The sequence below is a fragment of the Gossypium raimondii genome, chromosome 9 (genome assembly GCF_025698545.1).
Source record: "Gossypium raimondii isolate GPD5lz chromosome 9, ASM2569854v1, whole genome shotgun sequence".
Lineage (NCBI taxonomy): Eukaryota > Viridiplantae > Streptophyta > Magnoliopsida > Malvales > Malvaceae > Gossypium > Gossypium raimondii.
In genome coordinates, this window is record NC_068573.1 from 48,523,661 (window position 1) to 48,550,086 (window position 26,426).

At 32.8% G+C, this 26,426-nt stretch overlaps 4 protein-coding genes and 1 pseudogene across 4 annotated transcripts; 2 read left to right on the forward strand and 3 right to left on the reverse strand.

Moving 5' to 3' along the window:
- Positions 1–1,052: 1,052 nt before the first annotated feature.
- On the reverse strand, positions 1,053–1,976 carry LOC105797777 (putative E3 ubiquitin-protein ligase XBAT35). Its single transcript, XM_052621309.1, is given in 3 exon segments — positions 1,053–1,275; positions 1,277–1,656; positions 1,929–1,976. Coding segments are annotated over 3 exon segments (651 nt in total).
- LOC128031925 (putative E3 ubiquitin-protein ligase XBAT35) lies at positions 1,528–4,766 on the reverse strand (annotated as a pseudogene).
- A 1,837-nt stretch (positions 4,767–6,603) lies between these two features.
- On the reverse strand, positions 6,604–11,938 carry LOC105800650 (PH, RCC1 and FYVE domains-containing protein 1). Its single transcript, XM_012631886.2, has 9 exons — positions 11,208–11,938; positions 10,822–10,908; positions 10,459–10,548; positions 10,249–10,335; positions 10,022–10,120; positions 7,885–9,945; positions 7,630–7,776; positions 7,245–7,546; positions 6,604–7,052 (listed from the first exon to the last, which is right to left on the reverse strand). The coding sequence occupies exons 1-9, from the start codon at positions 11,253–11,255 to the stop codon at positions 6,887–6,889; spliced, it is 3,087 nt and encodes a 1,028-aa protein (XP_012487340.1). The 5' UTR covers positions 11,256–11,938; the 3' UTR covers positions 6,604–6,886.
- Positions 11,939–16,232: 4,294 nt separating this feature from the next.
- Positions 16,233–17,350, forward strand: LOC105800663 (uncharacterized). The gene has a single exon (XM_012631916.2). The coding sequence runs from the start codon at positions 16,488–16,490 to the stop codon at positions 17,043–17,045; it is 558 nt and encodes a 185-aa protein (XP_012487370.2). The 5' UTR covers positions 16,233–16,487; the 3' UTR covers positions 17,046–17,350.
- A 5,962-nt stretch (positions 17,351–23,312) lies between these two features.
- LOC105800667 (actin-depolymerizing factor) lies at positions 23,313–25,872 on the forward strand. Its single transcript, XM_012631922.2, has 3 exons — positions 23,313–23,413; positions 24,593–24,858; positions 25,500–25,872. Exons 1-3 carry the CDS (start codon positions 23,399–23,401, stop codon positions 25,648–25,650), a joined length of 432 nt encoding a protein of 143 aa, XP_012487376.1. The 5' UTR covers positions 23,313–23,398; the 3' UTR covers positions 25,651–25,872.
- Positions 25,873–26,426: the final 554 nt, after the last annotated feature.

Below are 26,426 nucleotides of genomic sequence, written 5' to 3' on the forward strand. Positions count from 1 at the left end.
GGAAAGAGCTCATGTTTCACATCAACTTGCAGTTTGCCTTTTTACAGTGTTACACATAATCCACTGCTAAAAGATGGAGTTTTAAGATTATACGTATTTGGTATTTTGCATGTGTACATGTATGGTATTTTTTAAAATTTTACATATATATATTAGATGTGTATGTTAATGGTGTTTATTTTATAGGACATGATCTATTTATACCCGACGTAAAATATCATGTTCTATTTGATATTTATATCATCAAATTTTATATCAATTTTCTTGATAATGTCTTTTTATTTTTTGGTTGGCTTTGTTGATATGAGAAAAATAACATAAAGAAAATTGTGATGGAGATCAAAGACGGTTCATTTTGTTGGAGGGAGAGCCGTACATTAAGCAATGGAGATGGAGGAGAAAAGGGATGAGGATTGAGTGCATGTAGACTTCGGTTGAGGCGAGAAAGGGGTGAAACCATAAAAATATTTTTTTAAGTGGTCGGAAATAAATTATAAATTTTGATAAAAGTTGAAAGTACAATTTGAATTTTGAACATTGTTTTAACTAATATCTTTATAATTTTTTAAAGAATTAAATTAAAATCTTATAATTTTTGAAGGTTAAAAGTGTAATTATCATTATTAATTTATAATTTTATATATTTTAAAAGGTAAAAAAAAAAAGTGTTTCCAATCCTGTAACCCCTAGGTTAGAGAAGGCATATATTGGTTGATCGTGTAGAACATGTGGTTGCCTTTGATTGGTTGGTGCTTTCCAAAATCTTTGTTATGTGAGCACCGTGCCATCACCTGAGTTGCAAAGCTCGTGGGTGATAAGGCTGTGTAACAGTGACTTAGTTGTTAGAGGTTGTTGACTTAGGTGTTATCTAGGCCTGATGGAACACTATCAATGGCGAAACTGCACAGAGCGGTATTTAGTACTTTTATATAGTTCTAATAAACTGATTAAATATATTTTACAACAAGTGCTAAAAGAAAATTTAAAAAGAATTCTTCAACGTGCAGAAATCATCGAAAAATTTACAGGTCGGGAAAACTCGGATGTGAATGTCAAACACAATAAAGCTTCATAACCTGCTGAGTCTCGGCACGACAAACAGGGCAACCCCATTTCTAGGTTTTGATCTCATTCAAACAACGCATACATCCGGCGACATGGCCTCAAGGACCACAGGCTGCTTCTGAGGGAGCATCCATACATATTGTACATAAAGGGCCTTCGTCGTGTTTTGTTTTACCGGCACTATAAAGTAAGCTTTCACAGTTTGAGGAAGGCATTGATGGGAGTGGAACTGATCGACTGATATTGGATCGGACTATCTTCTACGACCTCTTTCGTGGCTGGTGGTGCTGATGGGATTGAAGTTGGTGGGACAGCAGAAATGTTATTGTTATGAATCTCGATGACCTCAGTTGAAATGGTACCGAAGCTAGCTTCGGTCATAGTCCATTCGCTGGTACTTGAAGAGCTACCCCAATCAGCAGATGCACTAGCTCCATTTCCAGAGTGCAAATCGACAATAGATGTCTCCAAAATAGCTGATTGGATAGAGGCATTGATCGCCATTGCCAATTCTAAATCCTCTGCGTTCGGTCGTGCAGTTGCCGGAGCAGCCGGAGGCTGAGAATTATGCAGGAATTCAGGAATCCTGGCCTATCCTGGCCTACATATTCCAATGCCATAAATAAAATGGAGATTCGACGTAAAAATTAACCAGTTAACTATTCAACACCCTCAAGCAACCGGTCCAAAAACATATACCTTTTCACGGATCAATTCCAACAATCTCTAACTGGACAACGATTGAATTATCGTAAGAGGGAGGCAAAAACACGATTGTAGATGGAACAATTCGACTTCCTATTACCAATGACTTTAAAAAGAAGCATAAAAGAAACATCTGTATATAAAGCGTGGATAAATACCTGTGGAATTCCTTTGCATGCGTCAGAAAACCAATGAAGCTGCTGCATGTCATTTTCGTTGCAAGGTGCAAGTTCGATTTCTGTTTCTGGAAAAGAACCAGACCGTGATGACGCGAATTGCAATGTCGAAAAACATGCTTCTTATCATCCAAAACCCGAAACAAATGAACGTAGTATCCAAGCATCAAAGCTACATAACCAGTTTTCACCTATTGGCAAAGCAGTCACAAGAGGGAAAGAAGCCTTTTATCCAAAGAAAGACTCGAGCGAAGCCAGCAGTTTCGAGTACTGGTGATTTCCAATATCATAGAACTCTAGTTTTATCATGTTTACAAGTCAAATTCAGGGGTTTTTATTAATAACTGATAAATACCATGCTTACGCCTTGCCTCCGCCTCCCGTGTCTTGAGACAATCATAAAGATAAAATTAAGCAAAATATAGCCAAAACGGGATTGACAAGTAGAAACATTGGCAAGAGAACTTACGCCTTACGGCTTGTGTTATCGATGATTGTCACCGAAGGATCAGGCTGGTTCAGATTTAGTTCCTCCAAATTAGCTTTCACAATGCAATAACTGTACGTGGTTCGGCATCCTGTTGTTTCACCAATAATCCAAATAAGAGGTGGAAAATTACTCAAGGAGAAAAAGGGTATAAAACCTTGCATACTCAGAATTTATTCAACTGCTATTTTTTTTTCCTTTCATGTTTGTTATCCATGCATCAAGTAGCATCCAAACTTTGCTCAGTTCAAAAGCTATACATACATAATTTCTACAACTAATACCATACTGCTAAATAGTAAGTAAACTCATAATTTATGCACATCGTACCGTCATAGGTATTTAAGAAAGCTGAAGCTAATTTGATGATAAGATGCAGGACAGTTTAAGACAAGCTCATGGATTATTGTATTTGAAGTACTGGTTTAGCCGAGGTCAAAACGTTCGATGTATTTAATGTTTGGCTCACTTCACCATTCTTTGCATCCTTAGTTTGCTATAAATTAAACACACACACACACACACACACAGAGACTAATTAAATTTGGAGCACCTGACAACTGGAGTATATTGCCAGCCCCAACTTGAACGGCTTCGTATGATTACGGGGACCGATCGGTAGAACAACAACCCAACTGCAAGCAAACGCATTAATGAGAACATACACTTTTTTGTTTAGGGAATTGGAACAATAGAAACTATATAGGCAGAAGGCTTCTATGGCATAAAGCAACAAACAAGCAAAACACGACTGACACCAATAAGTATTCTAGATTACCCACACTTTTCTTGAAACCACTTGAGGAGGAACAAAATTTCGACTAATTCCTGTCCATAAAACTCTCGCATCCAACCGGAGAATAAAACATATGTGATCCTGCATAGCATCAATGTGAGCAGATTGTGCAAATATGTAGAGTGTCGGAAATGAAGGGTCCGTTTATACCTCGATATCCCATACGACATCGACGTATCCTTTCGCCCTAGCAACGTCTAGTGGTGCTTGGCAATCATCATTCATAACCAATGGATTTGCTGAAAATTTTAAACAAATCACTTAAAAAGAACTCTACACAGTTTGTATAGCAATTCATGGAAAAGAGCTTTAATCCCTTTAGTGTTACCATAATTCACTTGATTGTATAGCAATCCGTCTTTCGATTGTTGTTGTCCCATTCAAAAAGAAAAAAAAAAAGCACTTCTGTTTGGCCGATGGAAAATTGAACTAGTATTTTTTTTCCCGGAAAAATGAAATGGAAATTAAACCCAAAATTACGAATGGGTTCTTAACAGAGAAGAATTTGGGAAGTCAATGGAAATAAAGAAAATTCAAGTGTTAATTTCTTTTTGGCATAATGACAATTTTCACCCTCAACCTTTTCAGAAATAATCAAATTAGCCCTTTTTCTTTTTTTTTTCTTTATTTAGCCCTCAAACTATTATCTTTTGTCAAATTAGTCAAAAATAGATAAAAAAAGTTAATAATGCCACTAACTTGCTGATATGGATGCTATGTGGTGGTCTACATGTATCAATTGCTGATGTGGCATTATATTATCTCATATACCGTATAAGTAATTATTTTAAAAAATAAAAAAGAATTGTAAAAATTATATAAATTAAAAAAGTAAAAAATAACAAATTATAACTGTTCAAAAAAAACCAAAATTCTAAAAAAAAAATGCTTTTAAACAGTTGACAACAAGCAAATGAAAAAGGCAGGTTTTTTTTTTTTTTTCTTATGATGCCTCGCTGGATTCCGTCTCTGCCGCCACCGTTGCTGTACCGTCGTTGATCCATCACCATCCTTTATCCATTCGCAAAAAATCATCATATTTTAACAATAAAAAAACAAGCTCATTAATCTTTGAACCAATATAATTATATTTCTGACTTCAATTAATAATCTACAGAAACCCATTGATCTTTGGAGCATATAAATCAACACTGAATCAGCCATATCAGAGTGGTATAATGATTTTTTTTGGGAATGCAATTCAATCCTTAGAGCATATAAATCAACTTAGCTTAGAAGGAGACAAGAACCTATCACTGTGTTTTGAAATAGGAATGTGATTCAAAAACCATTATCTGCATCCCTCTCTCCAAACTTTTTTGCACCCCAAAACCCACCGTAGAAGAAGAATTGGGGTGGTGGTCCAAATAAACCCATTCGATCACCGATTTGAAAGTCGATGTTCATCTTCATGTTGCTTTCCTCACGCTTCTTCTTCTTATCTTTTTCTTTGTCGTTGTTGCTGTGGCAACTGGGATTGTTGTTATCCCCAAGACCCACTATTGATGAATAATTTTCTTTCCTTTTTTCCCTTACTCTGAAGTCTGATCAAAGAGGAAGAGGGATTATACTGAAGTAAAAGTGTAATAAAAAGACATACAAAATTTTTTTATTTTAAATTTTTTATAATTTTTTGAAATTTTTAATTAATTTGCCACGCAAGCAACTAGCACATGCGGCATCGACATCAGCAAGTTAACGGCACTGTTAATTTTTCCATCCAATTATGCGAGGTCTAAATTGATTATTTCTAAAAAGGTTAAGGACGACAAAATGTCATTATACCTTTCTTTTTTAACTGAAATGACGTGTACTAAAATGGCGGGAACAAGGTTCCTTAACGACAGACTATCTCTTCAGACATGTTTAAATTATCTGCCCGGTGCTCAGGTGGGCTCGAGTTTGGACATGACTTTTTTTTTTTTTTAGATTGTTTGAATTTAAATTGCTTAATTTTATAAAATATTTTATTTAAATTTAATAATAAAATTTATATTAATATGAAATTTATATTTTAAATATTTTATTATACTTTAAATAGTAATTAAATTATTTGAGTAGAGTGTACCAAGCTTGAAAAAATTTTAAGAATCGAAACATGGCTCGATGCAATTTATAAATACTTAATTATTTTTTCGTAAGTGTCACATATGTTATAAGACGGTAAAAGTATTATGGAAGTTTATATATTAAAGTTAGATTGCATTTTTTCTCTACTCAAAAAATGATAAAATTAGTCCCTATATGTTAGATCGAAGAGTAAATTGGTTATTTTTGTTAAAATTTTTATTTATTTCTACAATTAAAAACTAACGTGATTAATGAAATAACTAGATAGTTACATATGGCGTGCCTCATGTTACTCATGCTGATCTACATGAACCAGGTTTTAATGGTAAAAATAGATGCAATTTTTAACAGAAAGGTCAATTTACTATTTGGTTTAACGTAAAAGAATTAATTTACCCATTTTTTGAATAGAGAGGACAAAATGTAAATATGCAATATAAGATTTAGTACAAAAGCTTCTATAATACTTTTACTACTGTAAGGCACAAGCTCAAACCCTATCAAATGCAAATACTCACATTTTCTTGATAGATGATTGTGTATCATGCATAGTCCATCTTAATGAGATGCTTTTACCCTATTGAACCTATAACATCTTTAGATAATCTCAAGCACTCAAAGTTATTGTTAAAATCGAAAAACAAAATTATTACTAAGAACAGTATTGATTCATTGTAGAGGTGCTCATGGGCCGGGCAGCCCGGCCCGGCCCGACGGCCCGCCCGAAATATGGGAGTGTTTGGGTAAAAATATAGGCCCAAAATATGGGCTTGGGCAAAAAAATGAGGCCCGATTAAAAAACAGGCCGGGCCTCGGGCACAACTTTTTTGGCCCGGGCCCGGCCCAAATATAATAAATATTTTTATTATTTTTAATTTTAAAATACTTTTATTAAATTTTTTAAATTTTAAAATTTTTTTAAAATACTTTTTTAATTTTTTTTAATTTTAAAATTTTTTTAAAATACTTTTTTTTAAATTTTTATTTTAATTTTTAAAATAATTTTTTGGTATTTATTTAAAAAATGGGCCGGGCCAAGCCCGGGCATATAATTTTTTTTCCGGGTCAGGCCTGGGCAAAATTCTAGGCCCATATTTCGGGCCGGGCCTAGGACCCGGGCCAAAATTTTTTCTGGACCCGAACCCGGCCCGACCCGGCCCATGAGCACCTCTAAATTCATTGTAAGGTTTATCGATTTCATGTCAACAGCATATAAAAGGTTTTAAAAATATATTCTTTTTCACTTGACTATTGTTGAATAAATCAATTTCTAATATATATATATATATATAAAATAGCTTCACCAAAAATCATATTGAAAAAGAAAAAAAAAATTATCTATTGTACAGTTACAAATTAGGTTTAAGAAATCAAGAGAACCTTAAGGCAAAGTGAATTTTATATAGCCAACCCTTTTTTTTTTCTAAAAACAAATAAATCCCCTAATTGTTGATCCATTGTTGTCAAGATAGCCCCTTGATCTTAACTCGAGTAAGTGTTGGACACGAATTTGTATCCGACATGGGTATATTTGAAATCATACCCTTGTACTCGCATATGAATGAATATTTACCGAACACATGTACTCTAGGAAGGGGGTGCAGCTTCACTGGTTTCTTCATCAGCCGGCAGTGGAGTAGGGGATGAAACAGCCGAAGCCAGTTTTGCCGCGTTTGGACTGTACCTCATAAGCACCCTATCTTTATTGTTGGACCACCATTCTCCCGCATGTTGTTCATCAAACTTCCTTTTACTGCAAAAATGCTGGAGTGTCAATATATGCAAGTCATTGAACACTTGCAATGCAACTTTTGTACAATGAATGAGACTAATATTCGAATCTCGGTCAGCAGGAAACCAACACGTAAATATAGTTGCATGAACTAACCGAGCTAAGCTTCAAATCCGTATATATGCGTGTATGCATGAACTATTAAGTACGCACCTGAATCTAACTCGTTTGAAGATCTTTCCACCATTATTGTGATAAACGTAAGTGATATAGACTCCAGGTTCGAATTGTTCGGTAATTTCTTTTTCACTTCCGTCTCTAATTGCTGAAGACTCTGATGGTCTCCATTTGCTTGCATCCGTGTTACCTTCCATAGGTGAAGATTCCAAGCTTGCAGGCAAATAAGTTTCAGATGTTTCAAGTCGGTTTAAGAACGTTTTGGCTCGAGTTTGAATAGCTTTAAAGGTTTCATCATCAGAAACTTCAGGTGGCAACTTCTCTGTTATTTCCATTAACTGTTGAACAATATAGAATTGTACAATCAGTGGTTATATATATGTAGTAGCAAAGTGAAATATTTAAGTGAATGAAATGGTACCTGATCGGTGATGGATTTCACTAGTTTCTTGGCTTCATTAGACTTGGATGATTCTTTTGTGGCATATGAAGTGGATTGTTGAGCACTTTTTTGTAGTTTCAGAATCTCCATGTCTTGTGAATCATATTTCTGCTTCAAACTTTTGATCTGATAACCGATCAAAAGTTGAGGAAAAATGAATTAGTTTCTATGGTAGGCTGCAAATGAACATTATGGAAAAAATTGGAATAGCAAAAGGGTATATATCACAAGTACTTGTTTTTGCAATTTGGATACTTCTTGGTTCAAAAGTTCATTTGATTTCCTAAGGCTTTCCATAACGCCCTTCGAAAATGCAGGTGTGGCGGAACGGGGAGGGCTTGGTCTCCTGGAGTACGGTGAAGAAGATCTCGAGTTGATAGGAGAATAAGATCCCGGTGGAGGTGGTGGTGATGGTGGAGAAGGAGAAGGAACAGGTTTTAAAACATTTTGAATAGCAGTGAATGAGCTTGGAAATGCAACGTCTTTAAGTTGTAGAAGTGATGGTACTTGCGAACCTCGGACTAGAGACGGAGAATTGGATCTGGCCTCATGTTTTCCTGACCTGATCTCGAAGTACTTGGCTGGTTCTGCTGTGGGATAAAGCAAGAGCCTCGAAGGCCTTATTTCGAACTTATCTGATCTTTCCCTACTATCTATGGAAGAATTGAGACCGCTAACTTTCCGAGTCGGATTTGAAGCATTACCAGCTTCTGCAGCTTTAAGTTTTGCATAGCAAGTATCGCATACACGGTGCGGTTTACCCGGTGTTGGAGCCAATGCTGCTTTTAATGCTTTCTTGGAACTACAAGCATGGCAATGTACCATACCACAGTTATAACAATTGTGTCTCTTTCTAGTAAAACCGAATGCTTGCCGGCAGCCAGAGCAAACTGATTGGTCGGTACCCGAGACCCATTTATGTATGCATATACTTGAAGTGAAATTCGAGCCACATGATATATTCTTGACATGCTTATCCTTCAATGATTCGACTAATGTTGGAGTTTTTCTATCTTCTACGTCACCATGTCCTAGTCTTCCGTTTGCACCTCTTCCCCAAGTGAATACTTCGCTTCTTGATGTCAAGACGGCAACATGATATGCCCCACATGAAATTTCTTCAACAAATTCACCTACAAGTTTTTCTTGCACCAGACATGGTAGCTTTCCATCAGAGTTCGGGTTACCTAGTTGACCATGTGCGGTACCACCCATGGTAAAGACATGTCCTGATGTAGTAAGCGCAACTGTTATCGTATGTCCACAAGCTAGCTGGTGGAAATTGTAGTCAATTAGTGAAGATACGCAGTTAGGAAGTAGATAAGTTTCCTTACTTCCGTGACCTAGCCGGTGTTTATCACCATCACCCCAGGTGAACAACTTTCTTGATGATACGTTAACACCAGCTTGGCCTATAACTTCTACGATGGCTGCTGTATGCCATACACCACAAGCAACTTTAATCGTCTTTAGTCCACTTAACATTTGAACTAGTTTCGGATATTTAACACTTTCTCGATCTCCATGACCAAGAACACCGAATGTTCCATCTCCAAATGTGAATAGCTTCCCATCAGAAGTTGCCAGAGCAGAATGCCATGCGCCACATGCGATTGATAAGACTTGAATACCTTCTAATGCACCAGAAACTCTTTTTGGAATCCAGTGGCTAACGTCAGTGCCATGACCGAGGATTCCGGCATTATGGGTACCATCACCCCAAGTGAATAAATCACCAGCTGTGGATACAGCACATGTCTGATACTCTCCAGATGCAACAAATTCCACAGTAGTTAGCGCCAAGACCTCGACTAACTGGGGACGGCTAAAGTCTTTCTCTATTCCATGACCAAGTCTCCCACCCAATTCCTCACCCCAAGTGAAAACTTCACCTTGCTTCGTTACAAGAGCAACGTGTCTTGCCCCACAAGCTATCTGATGAACATCAAGTACAACATTTGATTCTAGGGGCTTAGGAGTTAGCACATCAATTTTTGCTGGGACTAAACTTACTGACCCATCAGGATTAAGTCCATCGGACCAAACTTCTCCCCACACATAAAGATCACCTAATGATTCTATATCATCTGGACCTGCAGATCCACCACTCGCACAGCTATGCGTGCTTGAAACACTAAGTCGGAAACCATCTCCACCATTATTTCTCATCTGCATATTTTCACGTTCTGATACCACATCTGAGCTTCCGAAATCTATAGACACCTTACAGAAATTGTTTGATTCTAGAGCAGTACCAAATCGGGGACCATTTCGTACAAAATATCCTTCTTGAAGCTGTCATAAAGACACTGAAGTTAGCAAATAAAAGCACAGGCAACAAATACACATGTATGCAGAAAGGTTAACTCACGTCACTTAAAACACTCTCAGTCCGTCTATTACGGTTCTGTCCAATCAAAGCCTTGAGCCCTGCTAACCAAACTTCGGCTTCAACTTTGTCCTTGCAGATCTAGGGAGGTAAGCAAATTTAATATGAGTAAATAGCATAATAATCTATGTTACTCGAACTTGAAGGGTCATATCGCCATATCCAAAGATACAATGAACAGAGCAGTATAGGCAATAACAGGCACGAACCAGGTCGAGAGATCTTTCACCGTTATTGTATAGAAGTGAAAATGACAAGTAGTCCTTTTCCGGGCGCAAATATCTTTTAAAAACAGCCTGTAGAAATTAACAAAATAAATGGTTAACATCACTTTTATTTTATTTTTTGTTTTTTGTTTTTTTCTGCCATGGAAATCTTAGTGGTTAAGCAACAAAACAAAAGGCTGAAATCGAACTCACAGTTCGTTGTCCAAGAACGATACGAGAGACCAAGCTTAATTTCAGTGTCTTCTCTTCTCCATGTGATAACCATATTAGTGCTGTTTCATCCTGTTTAATGAAGCTAAAATTGAAATCATACATGCATTTAAACACGACTCAAAGAGAGAAAGAACTGCATTGGTTTTAATAATCCGAATTAAAACATTGCCACTGACAACAACACGATGTTGCAGTCATTTGATCATAAAGTGCTATACATGGATGATTGAAAGTGCTATTCAATTCGTAAATACGATGGCAAAAGCTAAAATGGTTCCTAGAAGGTTTTGTCTATAGGCAATGTTCAACATTAAGATGTAATACATAGAAAAGTGAACTCACCGGAGAGAGTCTAAATGCACGAAACTTGGGTTTTCCTTTACGGCTATACTTGATGAGTTGAGTGCCCTTTTTCAAAGCGATAAGTGCCTTCAATAAAACAAAAGAGGGTAAGGAATTAATCTGGGAAATAAATGAAACAATCAAACAATGAAAACGATAATGCTAAAATCTGAACCAAAATCAGCTTTTCTTATTCATATTTTGCTTATAAAATCATATATGAAACCAAATTCTGAGTTTTACTCTCAAGTGAGTCATTAATATAATGTACCCATTAGCTTAATCCAATTAGTTCATGCAATTAGAAACCCTTTTCCTATAATCCCAAACAATCCTCTGTAGAAAAAAAAAGCATAAATGAAAAAATAATTCAATTATTCAATTACTTGCTCAATGTCACGCTCAGAATTGCAATGACGAACAAGATCTGCCATTCCATTTAAGGAAATTGAAAGGACGCTCAAGCATCAGGCGTTGAAGGTTAGCCGATTCCCTTGATACTCTCCTAATCTCCATAGATTCATATGATTACTGCTTCGGCCTCTCATCAACAAAAACCAGAGCTCCTTTTTTCCCCAAACCCTTCACCAAATCCCACTAAAAGAAACCCCGAAATTCTGTTTTTTTTTCACATCAAATTAGAAACAAAAAAAAAACACCCAGAGAGTTCCAAAAGTGATCCAAAAAAATGGGTTATGATTTGTTTCTTTGTCCTGCAAAGGGAATGAAAGAGAGAGGAAGGGCGAAATGAGAGGGGGAAAAAAGAAGTTTTCAAAGCGAGATATTGGCGGGCTTACTTTCATGTTTCCACGTTTCATCTTTCGAGGAATTTTCATTTTCTATTTCGTTGACAATTGGCTTAAATCTAAAAAGAAAATCTTAGTTGTAACTCCATAGTTTTTTGTTTGGCTCAAATCCCTTGATGGAAATGTAGTAGCAATGGCTGCTCAGCTGTTTGAAAAAAAAAAAAAAACAGCAAGGTGTTTACAAATGGATGATTCAATCCCATGGAAGATCAAAATGCAAGTTGAAGAAGGCTTGCTGTTGAAGAAACCCCTTGTCCATTCTCGACAAAGCATTTTAATGGCTGCTTAATTGCTTATTGAATATGGGTGAAAAAGTGTCCCGCCAAAATGGAACTGAAACTGGAAGAGGTGTTGATCTTTTAAAAGCAGTTCTATTTTTCGAGCCAAAACGTTGCGGTGGGTATCGATCCAATTTTTTGAATGTTGTTATTGATTTTGAATCTTTTTTTTTTTTTTAATTCATAGATACTTTTAATATAATAATTGTTTAATGTAAATAAAATTTATTTGGCACATTATTCTACAAATAAAATTAACGAGTTAACAAACTTCTTATAAAAATATAATAAAATATTAAAAATAAATATTTGAAAAGAGAGAGGCATATTTCAGGTTTTTCAAAACTACAAATATTTGAATAAAAAATATTTAATTTTATCTCAAAAAATAAAATAGCTTCTTAACTTGCATGCAATTTTTTATTTTAGATATGATGGTTTAAATTAGACTGAATAGATTATAAACTCAATTAAATATTAAATTAATTTTTTACTTTTTTTAATAAATAAAAAGTATTCTCTTGGTCCAAAGAAACAGAAAGTACAACTTGATCCAGCAAGGGAATTTTGTGCGTGGGAAGTGGGAACCAAGCCTTAAACTTAATAATTAGGTTCACTTTAATACATGTACATTTTATGGTCCACTTTGATACTTAAACTTAGCAGTTAGGTCTATTTTAGTCCTTAAACTTAGCAAATGGAAAAATTTCGATGACATGACACTCGATACTTCAATTTAGCTTCGATATTTAATTCGATACTTAAATTTGACTTCAATCTTCAATTTAGTGCTTAAGATTTTTTTGTCCCAAGTAAGTATCTATATATATATTACTATAACGCACGAATCAAACATTCATTAAATCATTTAGTCTAAATATGAAATTAAACATTAAAGCTAAATATATATACTAAATGATATGTTAACTCTTTTAGTTAATTATGAGAAATTCACCCAAATAAACCCCATTTATACAAGTTATCATTTGGTTAAGTAAACAAGAAAAGAAAAGATAAAAGTGGAAAGTATCTAATAATCTGAAAAACCAATTAGATTTTAGGGGAAGAGAGGTTCGGAAGATGATGGGTTTCCAACCCTTAAAGGTTTCAATTTGGTTCGACTTTGTAACTTATTATAAAATCAAAATCAAAAATTATTAAAATACAATAAATTAGATTAGATTTTTTTTTTCTTTTAACTTTTGCATTTTTCCAAAAGTAGTAACATTTTTTATATGAGTTGTAAAGCAAAAGTTGAAACTTGAAAGAAAATGAATGTTGTTTCCCAAAAGCTACAAGCTATATTTGCAATCTTTACAAGTTGGAAAAGCATATCCAAAAATCCCCTCACCATACATCAATTATACTAAAAAGTTAAAAGGAAAAGATAAATAATTAAATTAAACTAAGACAACACACATGGGTTGGACTTGGAATATTGAAGGTTCCACCCTCAACTCTCAAGGGTCAACTTTCAATTATCATAAAAGTCTTTATTCCATCTATTAAGAAAATGAGTAAATTAGAGTAGATTTAGATGGGTAGTGCGGTGCCTTTAACTTACTTTTTGTCTCAAGCTACAATATCCAATTTCACAGCCATCGTTGTTTTTACACTAACCGCAAGTAAACGCACCGCTTATCCAAACCCACACTTAGTCTTTTCTTCTTAGATCAAAGAGTAAACTGGTCATTTTCCTAAAAATTACATCAATTTTTACAATTAAAATTTGGGCATTGTATGTCGAAATAAGGAACACGTGACACACCATGTATAATTGTTTGGTTATTCTATCAGCGACGCCAGTTTTTAATAATAGAAATGAATGAATTTTTTAATAGAAAAGACTATTTTGCTCTTTGATCTAAAATATAAGTACCAATTCACTTATTTTTTTAAACAAAGTAAATCAAATGCAATTTAACTTTTAATACAGAAACTTTTATAATACTTTTATCCTCCTCCTCTCGTAACCACTTGCCCTTTCACCTTACAATTTTGATTCATTTGTAACTAAAGATTTTCATAATTCTTAATCAATGAGAACCCCCCCCCCCCGACGTTGCTTGATTAGAACCTAACATTTGGATGTTTTATGTATTTTGTATTTAGGGTCAACAACTACCAATATGTGGGACACTTTAATTAATTATAAACAAATAAATTTAAATAAAATTAACCTCTAAATGTAAGTTTGAACCATTGTAAAATTAAATTAAATTAATATCAATACAAGCAAATTAAAAAAATTAAATCATCCGAATCAAAATTCGATGAATCAAAATAAAATTTAATTATAAATAAAAATATAATACATTATAAGTTATGACGCACTCAAATCAACATTCTCTTATATCGGTAATATACTCATACCATTTAAATTAAAACACAAGCAATAAACCCCAAACTTTCGTTTTTTACCAACTGTGTCTGGAACTCATCTATTTGTTTATCTAATTGTGTGAATTAGCGGGGCTTTTTCAAGTGCTGTAAACAAAATAGGAGGTTGGGGATTGGATAAAATGGCTTACGGCAGCAATAGATTTTGGAGATCTTTTGGAAAAGATAATTAAAAAAAGAAGAAGAAGATTAAAATAATAAACAAATTTTAAACCCTATGATTAAACAATCTTAAATCTTTCCCCCTTTTTTACCATGAATTGGGAAGAGGATAACCCATGATTTATTATTAAATCGTATTGCTTCCACCAGAGGGAAACTTCCATTTTGGATATTTCAAGGGTCGGCTATCCGTTTGATTTAATCGATCCAGTTTGAATATAAAATTTATAAATATTATCTTTTATGATAGTCCTTGTAAATTTAATTCATAGGCGGACCTTCATGGTGATTTATTGAATTTTACCTCTTTTAAATTTCCATAAATTTTAAATTTTAAATATTCTTATTAATCTTATAAAAATTTTAAAAAGAATAATTAGACCCTAAATTTTTAAAAAATTCTTATTAAAGTTCCAAAATCTAGTTTCAGAATCCAGCATTCAAGATGTTTCAATTAATTCAAATTTCACTAAAAGCAAACTCATAACCTTTTGGAATTAAAATAATTCATGTGTTTTGAATTAAAATGGAATTTTCATATCTATAATTTGGCTATATTTTTCTAAATAAGATTCCAATAATTTTACAAGGTAATCTAATACTCTAACCTTATAGTCAATATCCAATAAGATTTAAGTCATTATCTTAACCATACCCATCCTTAAAGGTTGGATTCAACTAAACAAGTAAAGAATTAGTGGAGTCAATATCTATCACTTTTGCTCGACACATACACCAAAAAAAAAAAAAGTCTAAATTTATTGTCAGTGGTTGTAATTTTCTTTTTAAATTTCTATTGATAAAATTATTAATTGATTTTTTTTTGAATTTACGAATGAAGCATTAATTTAATGAAAAAGTTGAAATTCTGGTAATTTTGAGATTTATTTATATAAGTAATCAATAAGGATGAGATGAAAGTAGAGAAAAAAGTCGGTTCACCGTGATAAGTAAAAAGCTAGAGTAAGGAGAAGGATTGCTAAGCTTGCTATGTAGAGTTTTCAATGCGGAAGGTGTTGATCATTGGTCCCTCATGCACTCAAGTTTATATAGGAGGATCATCTCTTGTCCTGTAGTGTCACATAGTCAACAATGCAATATTTTGCAAGGTTGTACGTGCTAGCCAGATGTCAGGGCCATTATAAGTCAGTTATCGCCATGGAGTTACTATATAGTCCTACTTTGACATTCTCATAATTGAGATTGTACAAGGTTGTTATGTTTTACTGGTCCCTACAAGGGTGCATAGCAGATTATCTTTAGGCTAACTTAGATAGGATTCGCAAAGGGTCGCTTGCGGACTATCCCACACAAATGGCTGATATGGATAGTTCCTTGCGGAAGGTTATATACGAATTGTTTTTGACAAAAAGTCATCTATGAACTATCTAATAACCTATCACGTATTATGTTGATGAGAGAATATAATAAGATCCTAGGGTTGAGACCTATTTTAGGTTAACATATGAATTTTCTTATAGTTTATTTTAATTAGAGTTGAGTTAATTATTCATCCATTGTGGTAATTAATTCTAATAAAAACTTTAAACAAAATTAGCTTAAATTATTAAAAACTAAACATAGTTAAACCCAAAAAAAAAAAAAAAACATTGCTTTCAACCAACATTTCACATAAACTTAGGACCTAAGTTTGGCCCCCCAAAATTGCCGAAAGTTCTTAGAAAATCCCATTTTGGCTATACAATTTTGCTGCTATGCCATTGTAAAGTAACCTCTCTTCCCCTCAACTAAATCCCTTTGTCTCCCACACTTTCAAAAGTGGTGTTCCAGCAAATATAAAGCACACAAAAAGACAAGTCCATTTCAAAAGCCACCCCATAAGAGAAAAAAGAACACCATTATTTTATTATATACACCAAAGATGAACCAAATCTTCTCTTCTTCTTCTTCATAATCTATTCAACCACTGATAAAATAAAATCATAAATCTTGTTTTCAATCAAAACCCCATCATTGCTTCGTTTTTCAAAAGCTAAAAAACAATACCCTATATACCTATATGCCTCCTTTGAACCTTGCAAAGAAGCTGAAACCAGCCAAGAAGGCTTGGAAGAGCTTCACCATTAAAGTTAGATCGAAACTCGAAAGCTTCGACGTTTCGAATTCGATCAAAACGGTGACTCGTCGTGTCGTCGAGTTCTGCTCGGTTCATCTCTTTGCACCTTTCAAGAAACGGTTCCTTCGTCACTCGTCCGGCCGGGGGCGTCGTCGGCCGTTTAACCATGAGTATGACCACCTTTACCATTACCAACATTACCGAAACCAGGTGAAGAATAATCGGAAAGTTATATACATAGACCAGCTTTACGGTGAGCAGCGCATGGAACAACAACCGGAGGCGGTGGCGGAGACGAGCAGACGAAATGAAGAAGTAGCGGAAGAGAGCGGTGTTTATAGTATCGAAGATGCATGGAAAGCGGTGGTTGCGAGATCACCGCATTTAAGGGGAGTTGATGAACGAGCTGATGAGTTTATATATAAGTTTCGTGAAGAAAGGAAGCTTGAGAAGGAACGAAGTGACCTTGATTTTCAAGAGATGTTGGCTCGAAGTGCTTGAATCTTTATCATCATTTTGTTGTTGTTTTCTTCTTAAATGCAAGACATGGTGAAGTTCTTAGCAGGTTTTTTTGGTTACTGCATGTGTTCTTCCATGGTTGATTAAAACAGGGTTTGGGTTTTTGAATTTGGTATTTGTATAGACTGGATTAAAGTTTGTGTTCTTTGTTTCTTTGTGTTTCTTACTTATGTAACACGGGATGTACATCTGATATATTGTTGTTAATTTTTGGCTTTGGGATGTATACAATGAAGGTTTGATTGTGTTATTTGCTGATAAATTAATGGAAATTCAAATTTTATTAATTTCTTACCTTTATTATTCATCTATTTTGGTTTTTAAGTTAGATTACTAAAATAGAATAACTTTGTTATACCTATGCCACGTGAGCTTTGCTCGTATTTCCTGGTTAACACTTTTTGACTGAAAGATCTCATCTTACATACTAGCAAGTTTAAGTCCTTTCGAGTACTCCTTGCATCTCACAATTCAACACAAAATTTCATAAACGTAAAATTACACGGTCTCTCCTAACATTCACATTCCGTAAAACCACTCGCACGTTATGCATATTTGTTGTCTTAATACAACAATCCAATCTTAAAAAGTTCGAAACTAATACATGAATGAAATTTTTTAAGGACGAAATTAAAATATATACAACTTACAATATACTAACTTTTAAGTCCATTATTTTTGAAGGGACTAAATAAGATTTCTTTTTCATATTTAGGGAGTAAAGTGAATTTTTACCATAAATTAATTTATAATTTTACTATTTCTAAAGAGACTAAACTACAATTTTTTACTTTTAGAGAGGCCCCTTAACTTTGATTAGTAAATCCTCCTTTAAAAGTTTACACTCTCCGATCTCTCATTCTCTCTTGCCACCGCATTCCAATTATTGTAACCTTAAACCATTATTAACCTTTACCATCTCTTTTAGGTGTCAACAAACTTATCGATCTTTGTAAGATATAACAATCAAATTGGGTCAAATTAAAATGAGGAAATTAAATGTTCAATTATCGTAAAATAAAAAGATGAAATTTAAAAAAATATAGCTTTATTATATATATAAAAAAAAAAGCTCACTTGTTTTATTTATGGTTTGTCTTCGCTGGACATAACATATGGATTCCATGAAAGATGCATGGAGTCATTTCAAAGCAAAACATAATGTTTGTTTGAGAAACATAAAATAAAGATGTATTTTATATTATGAAGATTCCATGTGGGGGAGTTTGATGCTGTTAACAAGTCACCTCTCACCTCTGGGGTCTTCATTGTCCGCTTCTTTTTTTCTCTCTTCATCGTCAATTATTTTCTCTAGTTTAATAATTACGTGTTAAGTAATTAATTAAACTCTAGAGCTAAATTTTGATTTCTTAATTTTGTAATTAATAAAAGTGCATTTTTTTATCATATATAAAATGAAAATCAACTAATCTACAATTGTTAAAGCTACCCATCTAAAACAGATGGACATTTAACTTTTTTTGTTGTTGCTTTATGATAATTCTATCTAAACTTTTTAGAAGAGTTGTTGGAATCGGATTAGTTAAATCGAGAATTAATAAATATATTGATTCAGATAAAATAATTGAACCGTTTTTAAATGAATTAATTGAAACCGTAAGAATTTGAAATTTAAGATAAAAATCGATAATTGAATTGCTTTATAATCTTTTATATAATTTTATTTTTAATTAATTATTGTTAAATCTACCTTCGAATTAGTTGAACCAGTAATTTAACGGACTGCACCACTTGATAAAAATAATAATATTTCCATTAAAATTGTTTTAATTCGACATGTGAGATTTAGCTTGTAACACCCCCTAACCTCAAACCGTCGTCGGAACAGGGTTACGAGGTATTACCGGACATATCAAATAATTTACAAATAATTCTTAAATAAATGACAAATATATTAAAATATAACCATAAATTCATATGTTTTTTTACCAATTGACTTCATTCATTTCGTTTCTTTTTTTTTTTTTAAATCAATATAATCCCTTTATAATTATCTAACCTTCCCTGCAAATTCAGCCGCAACCAATTTACAGTCAATACAGAAACCAACACATTTTCACATTCAAACATGTTTAAATCAAGCTCAAACATTTACTTATCAAATTGATCAACAATATTCACAATACTTTATAAAAGTTAACTAATAAACTTCGTTCATCTCATTTCAACTTTAGTACCGAACATACCATTTTATAACTTAATATTTCGTTTATCATTCAAACATTAGAAACCAATTCTTTACAACTAAAATTTACAAGACTCTTTAATAAGACCTAAGTACATGCCACATTTACCAAAAGGAAAAATACATCACCGAAGTTATGCTGAAGTCGGGATTGATCCGGATGCTGAACCAGAACCTTTGACTTCCATCGACCTGCGCACGGAAACAACCGTACGCTGAATCTTTCATACTCAATTGTATTACTATAATTTAAATTATTTAAGTAAAATAACATATAAACATGTCAAATTATATAACAATTAATTCATAAATAAACTAATTTATTCTTAACTTTCGTTTCTCAACAATAATAACTCAATTTGGCTATTCATCAATTTAATATCATATAACATTTCATTTGAACATAAATCTCTTCATGAATATTTGATTCATTCTTTTCATTCTCATTTCTCAATTTCAATTCACTTTCCATTTCATGAATAAAGTCGATCATTTTCATTCAATTTTTGTTATTCCATTTATTTGCCCCTATTAACAAGACTCGGACTTTGGCGGATACAGGGATCCAACCAAACACACCAAAATGGCACCCAGTGCCTCATCGGATAGTTCGAAGCAAAGTTGACACCCAGTGTCTCATCGGCCAAGCTGAAGTAAGTTGGTACCCAGTACCTCATCGAATCTATCCGAAGAAATATAGTGACACCCAGTGTCTCATCGACTCGAGGTCGAAGTATCCCTGAATTCTTCCAATCCTATGGCATGCCAACTATATCCGACTCAGCCCGACTAGTTAATAGGGTATTCAGATCATTTTTCTATTTCAAATTCACTTTCGATTCAATCACAATTCAATTCAATTTCACTTTCCACTTTTTAATCAATACACAGTTCAGATAATTTCACTTCGATTCAATTCATTTCGATTCTCCTTTCCAATCAATATGCAATTCATATATTCACGCATATTCATAATTTCATTAACTTTTATTCAATGCAATATTTTAATACTCACCTCAATTTCACTTACCAAGGACTTTAATTGAAATTTAACAATTGAAAAAAAATAAATTCAAATTATAGTAATACAAACCGTAAATCTCCCGTTTTAGTCCTCGATAGCTTTCTCCTTTCCTTTTGATGCCGATGCCTCGGGTTCTACGTTAGCTACGAAAATAATAATAATTTTCGCTATTGATTACAACATTAAATTAAAATAAATAATTGAATTTCTAATCAATTCTTACATTATTCCCAATTTAATCTTAACTAAGTTTACTTACTTTTTTAATTCAATTCACACTTCATTTTTATTCAAATTTCATCCAAACTCAAATTTAACTACTAAATTTTCAGCATATTTCACTAATTTCGAATTTTCCTCAATTTAGTCCCTACAACATAAAACCTATAGCTTACTTTACAATTTAATCCCTTTATCTATTCTATCTTGAATTTCATTCATTTAAATCCCCAATTCATCTTTTTGTTCAATAAAATTTAATGTCTAAAATCTAATATCTTCCAAAATTTCAGCACATACTTAATAGTATTTTGTTCTAGTTTCATAAAACTCAAAATTACAAGAGAATGACTTAATTTGACTTACCAATTTAAAATTGAATCTTGAAAACCCTAAATTTCTTCTTTTATTTTTCTTTCTTTCTTTCTTCCCTGTTTCTTCTCTGTTTCGTTTGTTATTCTGTTATGTTTCTTTCTTCTTCTTTTTTCATTTTATGTTTTGTTTATTATTTAATAAATGTAATATTTTAATAATATAATATAATAATATTTTCTTATATAATAAGTAATTACATAATTTTAATACAAGTGTATTTATACAATCATTATCATGACACATGTGTAAATTATTACCATACATTTGTCACCATCTTATTTATTTCACAATATAATAATAATATTAATAATATTAATAATTTAATAATATATTTTTACACATAAAATCTTAGATTTTATGCTTATGCCCCTCAAATTTGGCAATTGGCATAATTAGTATTTAGTCCCTATTATTTTCCTTTAATCTATAATTAAACTTTCATTTCTATTGTAATTTAATTTTTTTTGCTAATTACTCTTAATTAAGCTAAATTCACCTATCTAAAACCTAATTAAACACACAACTAGTCTCGTAAATATTTTTAATAATTATTTTCTAACTCAATTTACTAAGACGGAGGCCCAATATTATACTTTTCCGATGCCCGTGAATTTTAGGTCATTACAAGGCTTCCTTTGGATGACCAGTTAGCTCCATTTTAGTGTGCTTGAACCACTTTTTTAGTTCAATCTCACTAATGAGATGTTTGGATAATACCTTCAGTTGCCCAGTGGACTGATTCTCACTGTGCTACACTTTCAGTTGCTCACTGATGGTTTTTGCTTCAGTGCACTCAACGCAACCCTTTTTTTTTTTTTTTCTAATTTTACCCATGGCCCTTTCTATTTTTTTAACATTTTCTTTCCCTTTTAATGTTTGAAAAGCCCAAGCAATTTATCTCTAGATTAGGTTGGATAAATACTTATATTATATAATAAATTAATAAATATTATAATTTAAAGGATAATAAGTAAATAACAATTAAGGTGTTTTAATGTTATAACTATCATTTAAATAAATACAAATATGATAATTTATAGGATAATAAATAAAATATCAAAAGATACATTTTAATATTTTATTAAATGAATTTATAAATTCACATATTTTAATAATTTTATAAAAGTAAAATAATTTAAAAAACTTTTGATATATATCAATTCTAATCTGATGTCCTTAAAAGTCATTTTCTATTCTCACTTCATTGCTACAGTTGCATTTGAATCCAAACACACACTTCACCGCTGTTTCTAATCTCACCGCTACAGTATCCAATCTTATTACTACAATAACTAATCTCACCGCCACCACTATTTTTAACGTCACCAGAGCTAAACACACTGCCTATCCAAACTAAGCCTTAGATATAGAGTCACATTCTATTTTCTTATTTTTATTTATAAAACCATTTTGTAAAATAAAATAATAATATTTTATTATTTATTATTTATAACTCTTTATTTGTACATTATAAACTTGACAAAAGTTGACTTATTGTAAACAATATTACTTTTTTTTCTAAGGAATTATATACAATATTTAAAAAATCCAAAATCAAATTTTAAATAGATATAATAACATCACAATTTAAATTAATATAATTTAAAATATCCAGCAGGAATGACGTGGCATAAAAATATCAATAAGAAAAATCCACGTTAGAATGACAGGATGACGATGCTGTCATTGTCAGAAAAGAAACGAGTTGTCATGCCATGCCATGCCACGCAGTCTTTTCTTTCCTCTCAAAGAACCGAGTTTTTTTCCCCTCAGATTTATCTAAAAAAGAAAATCAATAAAAAGTACAAAATATTTTGTTAAAATTTGGGATAACATAATTTATCCCTGAAATTTATAATTAGCTTCATTTTAGTCCGGAACTTATAAAATATAAAAGTTTGATAACGTGACACTATGAATGAATTTGTGTCACATCACCACTTGAAAATTTAAGAAATTATATAAATTTTCATATGAAAATTGTATAATATTAGAGTGTCACATTAAGTGTTTTAATAATCGAACTAATAGTTGAACAAATTAAATCATCGATTTTCGATCTATTTAGTTCAATCAATTCAACCATCAGACCAATAATAATTAAATAAATAATTAAAATCCATAAAAAAATTAAAAAATAAATAAAAACAATTTATTAAATCGGTTCAACTATCGGCTTTTGTCTCAATTTTTTATTTTTTATCAATTTCAAGTAATTTCCAAGTCACTCAATTCAACTTACTGGTTTGGAGCCTTATATCGATTAGTTTTCAGTCTTTAAGATCCAGTCATTAAATCTTGATAGAATCTAAATTCAGGGACTAAAATAGATCTAATTACCAATTTCAATGACTAAAGTGTACTTAATTATCAGGGGCCAAAAATTATATTATCCCTCAAAAATTTTCTCGTTTTCTTTAACCTGCCTCTCTAGTGGCTATTTGCTCATTTCTTCAATTGTTTTTTTCTCTCATTGTCCCCCATTTTCTTTCTTCATTTTTTCAAGCGGCTATGTTTTCCAGAGGAGTAAGTTACTCTTTCTCATGATTCTTTTAGGTCTGATTTAGTTTGGGTTCATTTTTTATTCTCTTTATTTTGGCTTAATATTAGTTTTTTTTTTCTTTTCATGCTGAAAACTTAAACGAAGTTAAGTTCTTTATTATATGGGTATGTAGGTAGTGTGTTTTTTTTTTTGGTTAGATTCAATCTGTAAATAGCTAGTTATATCTTAGCTTTTAGTTTTAGCTGTTTATTTTTTCTTTTTCCAATTTTGGGTCAAGAAATAATGGATATATATATATACAGTTTCAATAATTAGAATCAATGAGAATGTTAAGCAAGTCAAGCTTAGTTGAAGTGAAGTTATTTCAAGAACCTCGCTTGAAGAAATGAAAAGAAGTGCTTTTTTATTGTAGGATAGGCTAATTTGAAGTAAATTGTCTCTTCTTTTTTGTGCACTTTCATCCCTAATGGTAATGGTAGCACTGTATCTCATTGTAAATTAATGAACCTTTGAGACTTGAAGCAGGATTAGGCTTTTGAAGTATATTATTTATTGGTTTGTTACTTATGAACTTGAAATTGTATTTGCATTGCATCATCCTCATATCCTATATAACATGCATAGCACTTACGAATATAATTTTGTGTTCTTGGACATATGAAATTCTTAAAATTTGTGAAAGTTTTTCGGTAAAAGTACCATGGACGCCTTTGTATTAGTAATCAAATTGCATTTTGCTCCCTCTACTCAAAAAATGGACAAATTAGTCCTCTACATTAGATCAAAGACCAAATTGGTCATATCTGTAAAAAATTTCATCCAATTGTACTGTTAAAAACTTGTGTGGCTAACAGAAATAACCAATTAGTGACATATGGCTTGCCACATGTACCTTAAAAATAAATGAAATTTTAAGCAAAAGGACCACTGGACTAGTTTGCTCTTTGATCTAATGTACAAGGATCACTTTGCCCATTTTCTGAGTAGAGAAGGCAAAAGGCAATCCAACTCTTAGTATATGGGCCTCCATAGTACTTTTACCAAAGTTTTTCATGTGTATCACTTTCTTTTGTATATTGGACCTGTTCTTATATCGTTCATTGAACATAATTTGGTTATGTTATTAATATTAAAAGATTGATAATTAGTCAATTTGGTTGGAGTAAGTGTTGAAGATTGAGCTTTTGTTTCTGGTTTTTCAGACAAATGCATCATCTGGCATGGGAGTGGCTGATCACAGCAAAAGCACTTACCTGGAGCTGCAAAGAAAGAAGGTGTTTCGATACGTGATCTTTAAGATCGATGAGAAGAAAAAGGAGGTAGTTGTTGAAAAAACAGGAGGTCCATCAGAGAACTATGATGATTTCACTGCTTCATTGCCTGAGAATGATTGCCGCTATGCAGTTTACGACTTTGATTTTGTGACTTCTGAGAATTGTCAGAAGAGCAAGATCTTTTTTATTGCATGGTTAGTGTCTCTTTCGATTGTAGAATAAGTCAATTATGTGAGCACTGTTACTATCCTCATCGCATGGTGCAACTGCGTTAAAAGTGGATGCAATTATGGGTGGAAAAAGATTATAATCCTTTTCCCATGTATCATAATTGCTTTATTGTTTGAAAATTGGTTGTTTTGATCGTTTACGTCTCGTTGATATGATTCTATTGGTTTGTCTTAGGATTGCTAGATTGTAAACCCTTACAATTTATGGATGATGCAGTAGGGACAAATGTTAGTGATGATTGAATCCATGGATGTCAAGTCATGCTTGACATGCTACACTTGTGTTTATATGTGACTTTAAGAATACATCATTAGAGAATGAAGTTTTTTTCCATCCAAAATTAAACTATGTTCGCATTGGATTTTCATCAAAGGTGCAAGATATTTAGTTAAATTAAACTTTGGAGTTGAGTTGATTTGGTGATGGTTTTTACTCTAAACATGAGCAAAGATTGTTGTGTATGATTACATGATGCTGTATTGATAGTCCTGTTTTCTGGTGCATTACTTGCTTATCATACAATATTGAGTCAACTATATCCGCTTTGCCATCGGCAGTTGATGCTTTTATGGAATTGTAAGAGTCTCTCTATGTTCTTCTGCAGGTCACCGTCTGTTTCAAGGATCCGTGCCAAGATGCTGTATGCAACATCCAAGGAAAGGTTCATAAGGGAATTAGAGGGCATTCATTACGAAATCCAGGCAACTGACCCAACTGAGATGGATCTCGAGGTGATTAGAGAGCGTGCAAGTTAAAAGTGTTGAAATCCCGTCATCAATGCCGCATGCTTAGGAAACTCCTGTGTTTAATTATTGTTAAATAACACCTAGGAAGGCTGATTAGGAGCTCAGGGTGTTCAAAACATGTCGGGACTTTATGCTCCTCATTCCACATGATGCTTCTGAGGTGACAATGGATGTGTTATTATTGAACAGTTTGACCTGACCCTTCATTAATGAAAATTTTCATTTCAATCACTTGTCATGATGATCAGCCTTTTGCTATTAAATTTTTGTAAAGTAATCTTCAGTCACAAAATCCTTCACCAGATATTATTTCCACTGCATTTGTTTTATTTGTAGAGTTCTGCTAGTTGGAAACAACCATTCTACCTAATAAAAAGAAAGGTTATTTATGCATCAAATAGATACCATCTTTCAAATAAATAAATTTTTAGATTATTATATCAGATGGTCCAAAGCTAATTGTGCCTTGAAAGTCCACAAAGATGGCCTAAAAGTTTAGGTGGAGAACCTAATTGATTGCAAGTCTTTGGGATAAATTTGTCACAACCTTGACTTCTCAACTCTACTAATGGAGATGTAATGTTGATCACATGCAATGATACTGACAATAATGGCAATGATACAGACGTTAATGGCAAATCTGATTGTGAGAGGCCAAATAACCAAGTTTTTTTATTCATGTCGTGACAAAAGAGGGTTGGAAAATTAAGATTGGTGTTTTAGATTCTCAACTGTCCTAGCTTCTAGTATGATCATAAATATGGCAGGAACTGAAGAAAAAAAAT

Excerpts from the sequence above, each read along its gene's own strand:
- LOC105800667 (XM_012631922.2), top strand. Across the intron at positions 24,859-25,499 it reads AAGATCTTTTTTATTGCATG|GTCACCGTCTGTTTCAAGGA; the intron begins GTTAGTGTCTCT and ends GTTCTTCTGCAG.
- LOC105800650 (XM_012631886.2), bottom strand. The coding sequence starts at position 11,255 with ATGGCAGATCTTGTTCGTCATTGCAATTCTGAGCGTGACATTGAGCAA. Across the intron at positions 9,946-10,021 it reads CTGAGAGTGTTTTAAGTGAC|CTTCAAGAAGGATATTTTGT; the intron begins GTGAGTTAACCT and ends TCTTTATGACAG. Across the intron at positions 7,053-7,244 it reads TTCAAACGAGTTAGATTCAG|TAAAAGGAAGTTTGATGAAC; the intron begins GTGCGTACTTAA and ends GCATTTTTGCAG.
- LOC105800663 (XM_012631916.2), top strand. The coding sequence starts at position 16,488 with ATGCCTCCTTTGAACCTTGCAAAGAAGCTGAAACCAGCCAAGAAGGCT.